Source organism: Colletotrichum jinshuiense, chromosome 3, assembly GCF_051148585.1.
Source record: "Colletotrichum jinshuiense chromosome 3, complete sequence".
In the NCBI taxonomy this organism is placed as follows: Eukaryota; Fungi; Ascomycota; class Sordariomycetes; order Glomerellales; family Glomerellaceae; genus Colletotrichum; species Colletotrichum jinshuiense.
In genome coordinates this window covers 19,147-35,681 of record NC_139310.1, presented here as the reverse complement: position 1 = coordinate 35,681, position 16,535 = coordinate 19,147, and the positions used below count along the sequence as shown (strand labels likewise).

The window sequence follows — 16,535 nt, the reverse complement described above, 5'->3', positions numbered from 1 at the left end:
ATACTATTTATCATGGACAGTCTTCTTCCTGATCTTCAGCGGTTTGTTTATCGGCAAAATCACGGACGACTATGGACCAGCGGTCCCCCTTGCCATGGGCACCTTCTTCCACGTCTTCGGCTTGATGATGGCCAGCATCTCACAGACATACTACCAAATCCTGCTTAGCCAGGCTATCTGCTCGGCAATCGGCGCCTCCATGGTGTTCTACCCTGCCTTTACCTGTGTAAGTCACCACACCACACAGCTCACTTCAACTTTCCACAGTAGTGAGAGATGGCTGACTCGGTCATGCCTATTCATTTAGGTTTCAACATGGTTCTTCAAAAAACGGGGGGCCGCCATGGGGCTTACGGTCTGCGGCTCGTCTCTTGGAGGCGTCATTTTCCCCATCATGCTGGTTCACCTCATCCCGAAGATTGGTTTCGGCTGGTCCATGAGGGTTTGTGCCTTTGTCATCCTGGCTCTACTGATTTATGTAAACCTCACGGTTCGCTCACGCATCCCTCCCACCAAACGCCCCTTCCGCGTCACGGCTTTTGTTCGGCCCCTCCAAGAACTACCATTTGCACTGCTTACTGCAGCAATCTTCTTTTTCTACTGTAAGAAATATCTCAGAAACAACGTCCGACTCTACATGTATCTTACGCTGACTTGAATAAGGGGGTATGTTCATCCCAATAACCTTCATTGTGGTTGAGGCTCGGGCAGGTGGAATGTCAGAGAGCTTGTCGCAATATCTCGTTCCTATTCTGAACGGTGCCAGGTAAAGCCCCTAGCATCACGACACACTCTTTGTCTCCCTCATTACTAACACATTTTACTGCAGCATTATCGGACGCACAGTACCAAACGCGTTGGCCGACAAGGTCGGTCACTTCAACATGATGATCACGATGAGTTTCCTGACCATGGTTCTTATTGTGGCCATGTGGCTGCCCGCTACTGGAAACGCCGCCGAAATCACCTTCGCAGCCCTGTTCGGAGTGGCCTCCGGAGCGGGTATTGGACTGATACCCGTGCTTATTGCGCACATATCACCTATCCAGGATATCGGGACTCGTACTGGCACTGCTTACGCTATTTCGTCTTTTGCTACTTTAACTGGTTCACCGATTGGTGGAGCGCTTATAAGTAGTAGTCACGGGTCGTTTCAGAATACCAAGATCTTTGGCGGGTTGTGTTGTGCCGTCGGATTGGTGTTGTTTATTGCTTCCAGAGTTTCACTGGTTGGCTGGAAACTGGCGAAGGTTTAAATTCCTATATATGTTTAGAATGATGTGTAAATGGTAACTAACTTTATCTATAACACTGAAGGATATAAAATTATCGTTGCTGTTGTTAGTGATGTATTTCTTCTAAACCAGCTATTGCTTGATTGTATGATGCATTTCGTCCAGACGTAACCCATGGACTTTTGACCCAGTAAACTTTTGTTATGTTGGTGCTGTAAGTGTCATCCAGCAAGACAGACTCAACCTCTCCGCCGCAACGCGCGTCAATTTTCCAAGGGGCGAATCTCAACGTTTCAAAATACGCCGATGAATAGATGGATGCAGATACCCAGCCATACAATAAAGATAGGTTTGCTGTTATGCTTTGGAGCCGTACCGACGGCTAGTCACCACGCAATTAAAGCTATATCATTGCTGTTATGATCACAGCATAGCCAGAACATGATCACAGCTTAGCCTGACTTGAGTCCTAAAGGTGTCCCGTCCCGCCTTGGTACAACTCCAGTCGCGAAATCAACCAACCAAAAAGCAAGAACCCGTTTATCTCCAGCCCGATGCAGTACTTGTTCGACTATCGCGTCACATACCGCGTACGCTCGCTTTCCGTCTGAACCAAAAACATGTTGTCAGTATTAACCAACAGGTACCTTAGCACACATCAAGCTTTAATCCACTAGGATCACCCTGACCCGCAAAATCTTGTGCCATTTTCACGCTCTTCGGCTGATCGGCATGCTGGTGAGCCAAGCCGGGAATGAATCGGTTCACAATCCCATTCCCACCTGGTTGGAGCTTAGGTAACGTACAATACTTTCAAGTAATCTAGCAACCACCTGCCTTTCCTATATATCTGTCTTCATTTCTGCCTGGCTGGCCTGTCGGACTTATAATCCACTTGAATTGTCCACCCTGCGGCAATTTCGCACCTGTCTGGCCTCTAGTTCTTATAAAAAGACATCTTTTTAATCGCCGCCATGACGAAACTTCGACAGCAGCCCGACGATAAATCACAGCAAGCTCAATCAGCTGATGTTGTCGCCTCAAACGATGCAGACGCCGCTAGCTCAAGCGACGCTACCTCATCCTCGACCACCCCAGACAATCATTGCAGCATGGGGGTGCTCCAAATTATCGACCGTATAGGTCGGAGCCGTTTGCCGTGAGTGTCCTAGTACTCACTCGCCCAGGAGTCGCACTCAGAGCACACGGTTCCAACGTGATTCTGGTCACGAATCGTTACTGACCACAGGATCCGGTATGCAGACTCGTTTTCATTCTAGTAATTACCATGCTTGTGGAGCCAATTTCAAATATTATTGGCTCAGGGATGGTACTAGAGAAAAGCTTGGCTATTTGCTATGTCATGATGTTTGCATGGATGTGTACAATGATACACGCAGGCGTGCTCTAAATCTAGGGACATTAAGTAGATTGAGAATAAGAGTGTCTGGTTTTTTTGTATTCTACCTTATGTAGATTAATATTGGTATGATGGCAATCAGGGCTGAGCTGCAGATTAGAAACGCCTTTAACAGCTTCTTGGATGAATGCATGGGTACAAACACAAGCATTTGACGGTGCTAGCAAAAGGAATTTTAGACTAACTGAGATTTTACGCATAATGGTCAAAAATGCAAAGCCGACAGCTACCTTCAAGTCAATGGGAATTGGATGTACAGGTTTCAAATTCTCCTTGCATTAGCAATTCTATCTTTTCTTGACCGCCTGGTTGTCATGGTGGGTGGTGTTGATGGCGATGATGATCTGTTGTGTTCGTCACGAGTGAAATTGTTGATCCACCTTGTAGAAGCTTGGTTAGAGGACGGACTTTGATAGATTAGCTCGTAAGTTGGAGCTCTGCGGAGGCCACAAAGTAAGTGCCCTGCGGTCGGCCCGGTGCATTCATCCCCAGTTCTTCACACATGAATGTGGCGACATTGTGTCGGTCGTCAGCCGGCAGCTTCCGGATTGATATTGGCTCAGCAAAATCGAATACGCTTTAGTAAATAGCATTGAATCAACCACAACTGGCTTCAGGGCGGACGGCAGAGCTCAAAAAAATGGCAGAGATGCTGGAGATCCTTTTGAGAAGGATCTATCACTAGGAGTCCCCAGTCTTGGAGGGCTTTGCTTTGCTTTATATTGATCTTATCGTTGGCTCATATCTATTGCAGGGCTTGGCGAATCCTCTTTCTCACTTTATCTGCTTGTGCTTCAACACACTCTTCTATTTGTTTCGCCATGCTGTCCTCGATTAATTTGCAGATTTCTTTTTTGAACGTGTCTCCCATATTTTCACTCCAGTCCTTCAACTCATCACAAACGTCTGGCATTTGTTTTCCGAGCTCCTCATATTTGTCCTCCAGCTCGTTTACATCAATAGATAGATTGTCAATGGCGTCATCAGTTTGGTCTTGACGCTTTTCCAATTGAGAACAGTCTCCTTCCAGCTCATCATGTCGTCCCTCAAGCTCTTTGTTCCACTTCTGTAATTCCTCGATGTTCTTTTGTAGTTGTTCGATCTGTTGGCGTTGCAGCTCGATCTGTTGGCGTTGCAGTTCAAGCAATTGCGCGACATTGCTCTCGTTTAGATCTACCAATGGAGATGGCGGTATTTTTTCCAGACGAGAGGCGCCTCTTGTAGTCGCCCTTGTCATGCACACAGCGGGTAATGGACGTTTTCTTTTGGTAGTCGGGGGTATAGTATCGGTATCTCCGTTTCCGCACGGGAGCACGCCCTGGAAGGTATCTAGCACATTGTGCCGCCGTTCGGTATCGCCATATTCAGGCGGGGCACGGTCGCTACCAGGACTTTTGACGTAAATGGCTGCGGCGTCTAACCTGACCCTCGGCGACGATCCCTCACTCAGACATTCGTCATATGGTGGCGGTGACTCTTGTTGTAGACGCGGGACAGTCTCAAAGGGAAGGGTGCTACCGCACGACGCAGTCGTGCCTGGAGCGGGAGAACTACAGCGTTCCCTCGCGGACGGAGAATCATGATGATGGTCACGGGGTATGTGCACCTTGCCACCAACGCCATTATACAGCCTCTTCACATTCCGCATCCCCTTATACGAATTCCTCAGGGCTTCCGTCAGAGACGCAGACAGCAGAATGGCCGCCTCATACTTCAGGAAATTCTCCTTCTTCAAGACGTTGTGCTGAAAATACAGGGAAAACCCTGAGGCGGCCGCGAGCGATTCGGCAAACTCAAACGTGGACCGGGGTGTGTCGTCAGGGATCTTTTCAAGAGTGAAATCCAACGGTACAGCGAGCTGAATACCCTCGCCACTACGCAGCCGGAACTGTAGGCGGGTTATCGAGTGCATGCCTTTCAGTTGTTGACGGACATTTTCGAGATAAGGTGGGTTTTGAACATTGGTATCGGTCTCGTTATAATCCGTTCGATCCAGCGACTCAAGAGAGTCAGCTGTGATTTGCAGGTAAACCGTGGTTTTAGTTGAGGCGCTGTCAGCGAAGGAGACAACAAGACAGAAAAGTACCAATCCTCGCCGCGAATATCGGACGCGAAGTTCAAATTGCTGAGTAATGATTTCGGGCGCACGTCCTTGATCTTCACGCACCGCAACGACTTCAGGGACAACAAAGTCTGGCTTGGTGGACGGCATGTTGTATTTGCTTTCGGTCGACCTTCTAGACTCGCACGTAGAGGACGTAGCCGACGGAAACCAGGAGAGGGGTTGATACTTACTGTTGTGATGGCGTTGTCTTTCCTCCTTTTTGCAGCAAGTCCTTCGCACGGTTATCGTAGACAAGACGCGTCCCGCGAGATCCCGACCTTACTCGCAGTGCATCGGGGCTCCTGTGCGAGCAGTAGAATGAATGGGGCGACGGGTGACAGATCCGCTTTGGAAAGGTTCCGACGGGGTCCCAGTCCTGCTCGCACAGTAAGTCGCTTCAGCATCGGGAGTAGTTGAACGATCGGGACGCCTGGGACAAGTCTGTCCGATAAGAACGCGCGCGCGGAGAATGAGGCTAAATGGGAGGGAAGCCAACACGCTGATGTTGAAGACAGAGATGAGGATGGACAGCGAAGTTGCTGTGACTAAAGTGGAGAGAAAGTTGAAATTAAGAAGGTACGAAGGCTGCCTAGAGATGGCGGGATGCGGCAGCATGTTTTTCCATAAATGGAACCCACCAGGGAGAAGGTAATCGATTGGTTGGCAGGTTGGTTCTGTTGAAGCGGATCTGTGCACCAAAGCGTGGGTGGGGCCACTTTTGTAAGCGGGGCACCGTGGCACCGTGGCACCGTGGGTTGATCAACTCCAGACCCACACAGCCGCGGCCTAGGTACCTTATCCTCATGCAGTAGGGCTCCCTTGAAAGATTCATATACCCATCTACCTCTCCCTCGCGTTGCTGCGAGCGACCTTCACCGGAAGGTGTTCCGGTCCTTTTTGCATCTCGATATGAAGCACTTCGTACACCAAGTCTGGAAAGCATGGCTGCGCAGTCAACCAAGTTCCATGCACGCCCCGCTCAAAATGACACGCTTGAAGTGCTACTCTCGACCGCCGCAGCGCACTCCCTTCCCACCCACAGTAGCCGATCAAACCCCGAGTTACGGGGGTGGTGAGACCTGGAGGCTACTTCATCCTTGTAAACTCTGGCCATGAGTCCGTTCTACCCCCCGCGTCAGTAATGAGCTTCTCTTTCGTTTGATTGCTGAGCTGGTCGGATACCCCTACCCTGTAGCTCCGAGCTCCCACGACTGGCAATTCTCCCACGGTTGACTCCCGGAGGCCTGGCCCTTTTTGGAGACCCCTTTGCCATCCGATATTTCACGACGTTTCCCGTTGACAAATCTGGCGCCAAAATAGCTGGATCATCGTATTCTTGGTCCTAAGGCAAGTTAAAGTTAAGTACGGGGAAATTACAGACTGAAGATGGTGACGGACACCAGCCTGTGACCTGTGAAACACTGGCATGTTGAGGAGCGTGAACATGGCAGATGGATTAAAGAAATCGATGTTTGACATGTCGATTCAAAGTCGTCGCGAGACCATTAGTCGTCAGATGCAAAGGGTTTGAAGCGATGGTCCAGTCGAGACTCTAGGTTGCCGGATTACGATGTGGTAAGCATCGGCTTGGGAGGGAACTTGCATGCGAAATGGCCCTGAAAGTACACTAATACTGGTTAACCGCTTGATTGGCGCTCATTATGCAGAGGGGCGGACCAATAAGCCTTGCGTAGAAGCCGGCCATGGTTGCTAATCGTGGCGGCCGGCCGGCTCAACACCCATGCAAACCCAAAATGCTACTGCCAGCTCCCGCTGCGGAAACCCTTGTGCGCGAGCTACTGAGATGCTTGGCATATGCCTGTTCCCGCCCTACCGATTGCGATTTCGACGATGTCAAAATTGACACTTGGATGACACTAGTGGTTCCTTTGACGTTGACTCTGAGAATGAGAGGAGTAGTGTAGAAAATGTTAATATACGCTGCCTGTAGTATGAATGCCGCGAGCTAAATGGATTCCAGTCCCGGAAAGAGCTCTAGAGACACTTAGCAATTCGTATTGTACTCATCCCTTATTTGGTTGATTGACCCTGACAATCCAATACTTAGATACTCCCTGCCACGAACTCTGCCCGCCATATGGACGCGTCATGGAACGCGCGAGTACCTATCCCCACCATAACTGCAAGAAGGGTTGATCGAACTCATATATCTTGCAGCGATGGAAAGCACCTCAGCGACAGGTGGACAAACAACTACGAAAAGCAATGGCAGAAATCTCTCGTGCTGACTATACACAAGAGTCAATAGATGGGCACACACATCAGCGTCACAAAAGATGAAGGACGGAGAATGATGAGGTTGGAATTGAGCTTCCAACAACAATATCTCTCAGCAGCCCTGAACATGATGGCAAGCCTGTTCTTGGACTCTCCACGGCCATCACAGGCAATGTTGATAACCAAACGGTTTCAAGCAACACCGAGACTTCCTCCAAACCGTTAAATCTTACAACACCCTATTCATTTGTCGGAAACGCTGTCCTGGTTAGTGACATGTCAGACATTTGTCCTCAAGGTTGTGTGAGTGTCGGGGCTGGTGGTTAATGGGAACTTTCGAAGACTTGGAGCAGCTCTAGAGGAGTTTGGGAGTCGGCGAGGCCGTCACCCAGGCCAGAGGGCGTGTGCTAGACGAAGTACCGAGGTGGTTTAGCACAGATCGGGACCTCGGAGCGAGCGACGCCCTGGAATCCCTTAGGCAGCAGACCAAGACGAGATCCACGTCACCTAAAAAGACTGCCGAAACTGAGTCCAAATTCTTCACTGCCTTCAATGTCGTCCAAGGACGTCGCTACAATGTGTTGCAGCCTTCGCCTGACTCTCGCAGATCTTCCACAAGTGATGCTACTGTCGGTCAACGGGATAGCTTGTCGGAACCAACCTCTGGAGAGAAGGTGTACAGTGGTGCTTCAACACCGCAGCCTTGGAAGGCGACACTTGTGGCGTGGTGCTGGAGCTGTTGTGGTGTGGCATCAGTCTCGCCTCTGTGGGCACGTTGGCCGCTATGCTATGCCACTTTAACGGTCAGAGCCTTCCCAAATGGCCCCTGGATTGACTCTCAACACCATAATCGCGTCCCCCGCCACCTTGGCTCGAGCCGCATTCGTCTATCCGGTTTCTGAGAGTATCTCCCAGTTTAAATGGGTTTGGTATCGCAAAGAAAGGCCATTAAAGCACTTGCAGGACTTTGACGCCGCTAGTCTGGGGCCTTGGGGGAGCTTACAGCTGATAAGGACTACCAGCGGGTGGTAGGCCGTTTCTGTGTCTTCAGTGCTTCCAACTACTAACTGCCGTATTAGGTCACCTAGTATTTTTTTCAGCAGTGGTTCTCCTGACTGCAGTACTCACGTAGACTTTGATGCAGTCTACCGTCACCTATTCCACCCGTCTCAGCGAAATATTCCCAGAGCCAGGTTTACCACGGGTAGTTACAAATCCATTCGATGATAAGGCTTCACTTATACGCTTTTGCCCTGAAAACATCTGCTATTCATGCTGAAATTGCTCTTCAAGGCTTCGTTAGTTCTTCTAGTTATTTCCTTGCGAGCTATCGACCTGTCCACGCCGAACTTAACCACGATCATAAGACAGAGTTCCCGCTTGGCCAGCCACAGTGTCCAACGACTGAATGTCGATGGGATTTCTATAGTACCTCTGGGGTATGTGCTAAGCTACGGAACGTCACGAATAACTTGAATGACACCATTCCAGATCACGGAAAACAATATATATCTTCCGAGGTTACCGGAGCGGGTTACAGTACGGGAGACCAGCCATTTTCCACGGTTTTCCCAAACTGGACGTCGCTAGAAACCGGCTTTCTCGATTTCCACATCATATACAACTTGACCGCAACGGGACTCCGCGCATTTAGGACGACGTTTTACTACTGCGTACAGGAGTATAACGTCTCCGTTCGTGACAACGTTGCGTCGCACAAGCTACTCAATATCACGGCAGACAGAAAAGTCGCCGAGGTTACTAATGGGACCCAGACGGCTCTCAAGGCGCCAAGAGAACCTGGTGTGAGGTTCCCCTACACAAAATATGGGACGTACATCGTAGTGCAGAGTCTAGGTCCCGCATTAGACCATCCCTACTTGTATGCATCGGGAGAGTACGCATCGGCGGGGACGTATCTGGGGCGGACGCCGTCTCTATTTATCAATGCCCTAACCGACGATTCAACTCCATCAGATATGGCCCAGGAGAATAGAGATCAATGGGCAATCTCTAATAGCACGCAGAATATTGCCAAGAGCTTGACTTGCTCGTTATTCTCCTTCCTTTACTATACAATCCCCCCCCCCCCCCCCCCCCCCCCCTCCTTTCGCTAGTCAGCTGAACTAAGAGGATCTTGCCGTATAGGATGTTCAATGAGTCGGCCCGTGTCACAGGCCATGCATTCGATCCTGAAATATATGTGCTAGTGCGATGGGCATGGCTCGTCCCCATCGTGTGTTAAATCGCTCTCTTGTTTGCTTTACTGGCCATGGCCATCATCCAGACAAGGTTAGCGGGGCTTGAAGTAGTCAAGAGCTCGACCTTGCCCGGTTTATTCGTACTTAGTTCACATGACAGAGAGTCATTAGAGAAGGGGGGCGGTGCCCATAATCAGCAGGTAGAGATTGAGAATATACTCAAAGACGGGCCGGGGGTCGACTTGGGACTTAAACTTGGAGAACGCGGCTGGGTCCTTTGTCGGTTACGAATGTTATACTAAAGGATAGACTACGACTTTATCCAGTTTCTACCGAGGTTGGTGACGATCGAGTGCTTGGTGCGCGAGCCGCAGCCATGTTTAGAGTAGATGTGCTGCCGTGACACGTAATATGCGCATCTCAGCAGCATGGTACCCGGTGCTGGGTGTTGGGCACTTAATGCGCCAGGCATATCCTTTAGGTACTTAATGCCCTCTATGCCGTTATTGTATTTGACAGTCAATTTACAGGCAATTCTACCGCCTGCCTGGCCCAGGAGTCAATTGACCTGGCTGGGTTAACTGGATTGGCAGCATATGGTTAGGTTTTTTTCAGTCAGCAGCAGCGACTGAAATGCCCTGCTGGCTGAGCTGGGTTAGATAGGGTAGAGAAGAAGTTTACCAAACCTTTTAAAGCCTTACTCTTCCTACCTGGTTTATTTACGGCTGAGTTTTGCGCCCAATACTATATAGTAATTTGCAATTGATTAGTTACGACTAGTTAATGACATTTAATATTCGGCGAATAATTGGTGGAGATAGTTCTGGTTAAGCAATTTGCTTGAAACCTTCTTCTATGGAGACCTCACGAAGCGTTCCCCAGATTCTCCACGAATCGAGTTAAAATTGACCAGGGGTTGTGCCGTGTAGCCGTAAACCCGTGGTCTAACCGACATCTATGACCACAAACCGGAATATTTAGAGATAATAGCCTGCTTATCCATGTGGCAAAGGACATTTAGTAGTCTTAGAATCTCCAGCTCGTATAAACTAATGGGGAGAAACATCCTAAAAGGGAGACCGTTCCAACGTCGCCCACATATTTCGCAATAGCTCGGACGGCAACTGAATGCCGACAATGCTGCATAGAATGCTCACATGATGGTGCGGTGAGACCACCCTAGCTATGAATTATTGGAACTAAGATGGTCTGGGACCTGGAGACAGGATTGAAATGTTCCCCCAATGATCGTTGAAAGCCAAGTTGCCGTTGAAACGGCTGAACGTTTAGTTATAATACCTTAGAATTCCCAGATCAACGATAGTTTCCGAACCTGGAAGCAAACGATCAAGCCAAGGTTCCTTACATTCAATTCATATCGTATAAACGCCAAGATGTCTAGATTCCTTGTTTATATTGCCGCTCTGCTGCCGACCGCCTTGGCTGCAGCGACACCTTCGAACTTCGTAAGATACAACACATGTCTCGTGACCAGGTCGAGCTTGCTAACACAAACCCATTCAAGAATTCCGTCCGAAGTACTTGCACAGTGACGAAGTATGCCGATATTGCCAACGCTGTTGCGACCTGCACGGACATTGTCCTCGATTCTATTGCAGTACCAGCTTCGAGTGCTATTGATTTGCAGAAGCTCAAGTCTGGTGCTACTGTTACATTCTCCGGCAAGACTGTAGGGAGCTTGTCTCTGTGTGCTGGAAATATAACAAAACTAATACTTGGTAGACGTTTGGCACCACTGCTGATAATGACTTTGACCCTATCGTTATTTCCGGAACCAGTATTACTATTACTGGTGCTCCTGGCCATATCATTGATGGTAACGGTCAGGCATACTGGGACGGCGAAGGGTCCAATAATGCTGATAACCCCAAGTGAGTCAAACCAGTCCTATTTTATTGGCCGTGCAGTTCTTTCTGATACAATGGCCAGGCCGGACCATTTCATTGTTGTGAAAAAAACCTCGAATGCCAAAATCACGAACCTCAACATTCAGAATTGGCCAGTCCATTGTTTCTCGATAACAGGAAACACAGACTTGACCATCTCCGGGTTAACATTGAATAACGCTGCCGGCGATCAACCCAACTCGAAAAGTAACGGAAAGCCGGCTGCACACAACAGTGACGGCTTCGACATTTCCTCAAGTGACGGCGTCACTTTGAACAATATCAATGTCCATAACCAGGACGACTGCGTTGCAGTTACCTCTGGTAGCCGTGTTACTGTCTCTAACATGTACTGCTATGGCGGCCATGGCCTCAGCATCGGGTCTGTTGGCGGCAAGAGTAACAATACAGTCGATGGCGTGACGTTCCTGAATTCGCAGGTCGTTAATAGCGAGAATGGCTGCCGAATCAAATCAAACTCCGGTACAACTGGAACTGTTAGTACACAAGACACTCGTATACGTTGATATAATTTAGTGACTTTGTAAACCAGATAAACAACGTTACCTACCAGAACATTACCCTTTCAGGCATCACTACCTTCGGCATCGATGTTCAGCAGGACTACCTCAACGGTGGTCCTACTGGCAAGCCTACAAACGGCGTCAAGATCTCTAAAATCAAGTTTATTGGCGTCACGGGAACGGCCACTAGCTCTGCGTACAACTACTACATTCTTTGTGGAGATGGAAGTTGCTCTAACTTCACATTTTCCGGCACCCACATCACTGGAGGTGGCAAAGGTGGTAGCTGCAATTATCCTACTAGCACCTGTCCTTCTTAACTGCATTCCAGAGTGCGGGGTCCTCGATAGTGTGCAAACACTTGACAACGCTCGAATTCGACCCTATCATTCTCCAGCCAAGCCTACTAGAATTGAGTTGGGCTACAGCATCAACATTATTCAGTGGCCTTTTAATTTCTTTTCATAAGTCATGTAACTAATGTCTTTATGCCAAAGTATAAGTTGGGTCTAGAAGTCAGACTAAGACTTGGAGGATCAACGGCAGCAGACAGCGGTTATCACATATGCGATTTGGATGTTACGGATTATCTCTAACCTGTCTGATAGTCAGTGAAAGGACTTAAAGATACCAGGAAACTACCATGGATGGGCACGGAGGCGCCTATTGATCCCCCAAAGTAGCCCGTTGGAAAGCTACAAAGCCAAGTACAGAGAACTACGAATTGACGTCCAACAAAAGATGCCCCCCACTCTCTGATCTTCTGTTCGAGAGCTAGATTGAAGACCCGCCTGCTATTTACAGGAGAAAAGTAATACTTCAATACATCATAGACTGCCGCGCTTGTCAGAAGCTTAACGTAGATGATATATATTTACGGCCTCGTCACCTTGATCCTTTTTTGGTAGATAGAAGTATCTTTCTTACCAGACAGGTACCGCCTCTAGGGATGGTGTAACATATACCCCCTGACTGCTGACGGAGCCCATTTACTAAGCCTTAAGTGTATCGTCCTGAAAATGATGCAGGACCTGAATCTCGTTTTTTTGGCTGGCGAAATCAGTCCCCACCATCATCTGGGTTGGCTTGCCGTATTACCTACTTCATTAACAGTTGCCTACCTAATCTGGGGCTGCTATAGAGCGATTGAAGGAGGGCATGTTTTTTATATTACCACTGTGCAGTTGTATTGATAATTTAGGTAAGACGTCTACACCGTTAGACATATTTCATACCATTAAAGGGCTTCTCGATCTTAGAACTTGGTCGAAAAATGTCTTCTATCCGTGGTACAAGACCCACGTGCTTAAGATACCCGCCCTTTCTCTTCCCTGATATGAAACCAGTAAAGTACAGTCACGACAAACTCAAAGCGCACAGCTGTATCAAAATACGTCCACTTTTAATCTATCGCCCATACGTATTGCTGCTATCAAATAATAGACGGACGCAGAGAGGGCAGTGCCAAGGAAGCAGGGCCAAAAGGGCTGCACGTGTGGCAAGGCAGATTAGAAGAGCTAGAAGCAATACACACACGCCTATAGGGAATTCCACTATTGAAAAAAACCCGCCCTGCCGCACAATTCCGCCAGAGAGTCAACTCGTGGCGTCGCACATTACTATTAGGATCCAAGCAAGTCCTCTAGTTATATGGTAAGCTAGCTTCTTAGTTTCTAACAGTTCAACCAGCCAGCCCCTTGTAAAGACGGTATTATTTAGCCTAAGTTTACAGCCTTGGCTTCCAATTTCCTTTTTGATTCTAGCACTCTAATAGCGCAGTCCTGCCAGTATCTTTCTCTATCATCAATGTTTCCGAATTCATCTCGTCCTTGGCGGATGAGCAACATCCGACAGGAGATATGCTCTCCATTCACCCAAAACTTCGTGTCCGCTGGTATTTTGGGATACTGTATGCCCCAATTGTCCTCGCTTGTCATGGTCTGGGCAAGGAGTATGTCATTCCAGATCTTAGGTATCCACTCGTTAACAGCGAGCACGACATCCTTAAGCGTGACATATGGCTTCTCGTTGGCGTCCACATAGAGCTTTGGCAATTTCTTGTAAAACAAGAAGGGGGCAGCATCTTCCTTACAGCCTTCGCAAATGCAGTACTTATCGGCTTCGCTATCTTCATTGTCGTCATCCAGGTTGAACTCATGCTCTTCAGCCATCCTGCAGCACGCACTAACAAGTTCCTCAAGGTTGTAGATGCTGATTTTTGTACGAGAGACAAGAGGATAGATAGCGGGTAGCGATGCAATTGGATGAAAGGATGTCAGCTTGTCGTTAGACCCAAAGATTGCAAACGGCTGCCGTCTTGTAAAGGCCTCTGTCGGGGCCGCTGTAGTGTCCAAGACCATAATATCGCGTAGCGATCCGGGGACAGCCCACACGAGAAACTCGGCTTCCGGGCATGCGTCGTAGTCGTGTAGATCTTCTACTGTTGGTAGTTTTACGCCTTTAGTGACTTTAGACGGGTCATAGATACAATGCGCAGCAGGTGCAGGCGGCGCTTGAGCAGACATGGCGGATATCCGTGCCTATAATAGGCTAGGGTTTGTCGTTAATAGCGTTGAAAATTGGTGTGGTTAACAGTTCTTAGTGATTCAATATGGGTGGTAGCAGAGGTTTGACGCGGGTATAAATAGCCTTAGTCGTACTGTGGTTAGGTAAGCATAATCTTAGCCCCCTTAAAGGTGATAGACTATGTTTCAGTTTTGTCCCTCAACCACCTTCTAAGTCGGCAAAAGAAAAGCAATACTACAAACTCCTCAAGATCCCTACACAATAAAAGGCATTGTGCTCACCTCTAAACGCCTACATACTTTGTCTATTGGGGCTGGACACCAACCCGGTGGACAGAAAAAAGCGAACACCTAACAGATCAGTAGAGTAATCCGCACTTAGAGCAAACAGTCACAATAGTTAAATTGGAATAAAATACCTGTAAATAAGCGAGAAGCTTGAATTATTCACAGAAGAGTTTTCTGGATTAAATCCCCAAAGTTGATGGTGTTAGGCTGCAGAAAATCCTGATCAGTCAATAGGATGCTGTTAGTGAACAGTCTATAGTGTCCTCTTTTTTGTGTCCACCAGGTGACACCCTCTAACATGATTACAGGCATATACAGGGATTCTTCTGCACCAAGCAGACTTGGAAGCTAAAGACTGTAAATATCGTAGAGTCTCGGTTCTTTTCCCACCACTATATGCCGGGGTCTGCCTGTAGACGATCAGATATGCATCCCAGGCGGCAAAGGGCGGCAAGACATGGCAACGAAATGCAAAGCCCTTTCATGTCATGTCTGCAATGTGATACATGATCGATAAATCTTATTACGATACAATCCTTTGTTAGGGTTTAGCACGGCAGCAGGCTAGGTCCTTTACGTTCCATACAAATACAGAATCTATACCATCATCAGACAACATAAAATATATACAAGAACCTTCCGTACTGATGGCATTTTGTTATTGTTTCACTCCCACGCGGTGAACAGAGTCCCGTGGTATGTGTTTACCTCCCTGACCTGTACCAATGGGTTTTCTAAGAGCTCATCCACGGTCACCTTGTCAGCCCAGTTCAAAAATTCGACGATGTCCAGCGGTTTAGTGTCGTCGTTGATAGACCGAGCCGGCTTCAGAACTACTTCTATCATAACAGTCTCCATCCCGTCATCATTAAGAATGACATGGGCCGCAGGGTTTGAGTAGCCGCAATTAGATAGCTTCAAGAAGAACACGCCGACCTTGCTGTTTATTTCTGTATTGCGGATGCTGTTGGTCTTGATTATTGCTCTACGAAGTCTGCCGTGTGCTTGGGCTTGCCAGTTCTGTTCCCCGTATTTTCCGCACTTTTAAACTGTGATGGGCGCGCATCTCATGAACGCGCTGTCGCCGTTGTGGTTGAGTCCGTCGCCGCCCTCAATCCATTTTGCAGCAGGGAACTCGTCGCAGCTGTACTGGAGACCAGACTGCTCGTAGTTGTCTCCGTTCAGCGGCTGCCAGCCTTTAATCGTCATGTAGAGACTTCCAGGGGCGGGGTACCCAATTTCAGTGTGGTGCCACATCCCAAGATAGGCAGGGGTCTTTAATCGCATGACGGTTGGCTGGTCGGTTTCAGGGCAGCAATGCAAAAATTTCCACTGAGATTGGAGTGCTGTGTTTGATGGGCGTAGGATGCCTGCCTGCGACCATTGTCTCCCCTAGAGGCGACAAAGTCATATGTGAGGGCGGTTGGCCAATTGCAGTCCTGGCTTTAAGGCGAGTTGAAGTAATTACAAGCATTTTGACAGATTGCAGGCATCCAGTAGCAGCTATACTCTAGCCAGACTGCCTTAATGCCAAAGCCTACCACTTCAAGCCATGCTCCTGTGTTTTCTGGTCGCCATTTCGGGACGGGGCTACCGCTTGTGCCGGCATGCCATGTCCACTGCTGGTTATACTAGGCTTCTGTCGGCGCAAGATAGAGTACGATTCCTAACAGAGCAAAAACTCCCCAAGACGTCAAGGTGTAGTTGCAGAATGAGGGGAAGGGATAGTGAGAAAACAAATCTAATAGCTAAAAACCTGAGCTATTGGCGAAAGGAGGGGCTAGGCGAGGGAAGTCTTGTCGGGGTTGGTGGTAATACACAACGAGAGAGAGGGCGACGTAAACCGATTTCGTCAAGACGACAGTAAGAGACATATATCACTTAGAAAGCCTCACTACACGTAGATAATGTCCTAGCGCGAGCTCATTTCGCTCGAGTTAATCGCCGCTGGTTCCCGTCATCACAACTGTCGCCGTGTTGGACGCCTTATTACCATTTCCGCCGTGAATGCGGGGCCCTCAATATCTTGATGTAACCTTGCACCAACAGAGGAACGAAACCAATAGCATGCAATCCTGACCCAATTTAATGGC

At 48.5% G+C, this 16,535-nt stretch overlaps 4 protein-coding genes across 4 annotated transcripts; 1 reads left to right on the top strand and 3 right to left on the bottom strand.

The window, feature by feature from the left end:
- Positions 1–3,400: 3,400 nt before the first annotated feature.
- EsH8_III_000008 (uncharacterized protein) lies at positions 3,401–4,867 on the bottom strand (the record flags this gene model as incomplete). Its single annotated transcript, XM_083261733.1, has 1 exon — positions 3,401–4,867. One exon carries the CDS (start codon positions 4,865–4,867, stop codon positions 3,401–3,403), a length of 1,467 nt encoding a protein of 488 aa, XP_083122220.1.
- A 5,811-nt stretch (positions 4,868–10,678) lies between these two features.
- EsH8_III_000007 (glycoside hydrolase family 28 protein) lies at positions 10,679–11,949 on the top strand (the record flags this gene model as incomplete). Its single annotated transcript, XM_083261732.1, has 4 exons — positions 10,679–10,888; positions 10,942–11,090; positions 11,149–11,602; positions 11,659–11,949. 4 exons carry the CDS (start codon positions 10,679–10,681, stop codon positions 11,947–11,949), a joined length of 1,104 nt encoding a protein of 367 aa, XP_083122219.1.
- A 1,395-nt stretch (positions 11,950–13,344) lies between these two features.
- On the bottom strand, positions 13,345–14,154 carry EsH8_III_000006 (uncharacterized protein; the record flags this gene model as incomplete). The annotated part of the gene is made up of 1 exon (XM_083261731.1): positions 13,345–14,154. The coding sequence occupies one exon, from the start codon at positions 14,152–14,154 to the stop codon at positions 13,345–13,347; it is 810 nt and encodes a 269-aa protein (XP_083122218.1).
- A 1,332-nt stretch (positions 14,155–15,486) lies between these two features.
- Positions 15,487–15,729, bottom strand: EsH8_III_000005 (uncharacterized protein; the record flags this gene model as incomplete). The annotated part of the gene is made up of 1 exon (XM_083261730.1): positions 15,487–15,729. The coding sequence occupies one exon, from the start codon at positions 15,727–15,729 to the stop codon at positions 15,487–15,489; it is 243 nt and encodes an 80-aa protein (XP_083122217.1).
- Positions 15,730–16,535: the final 806 nt, after the last annotated feature.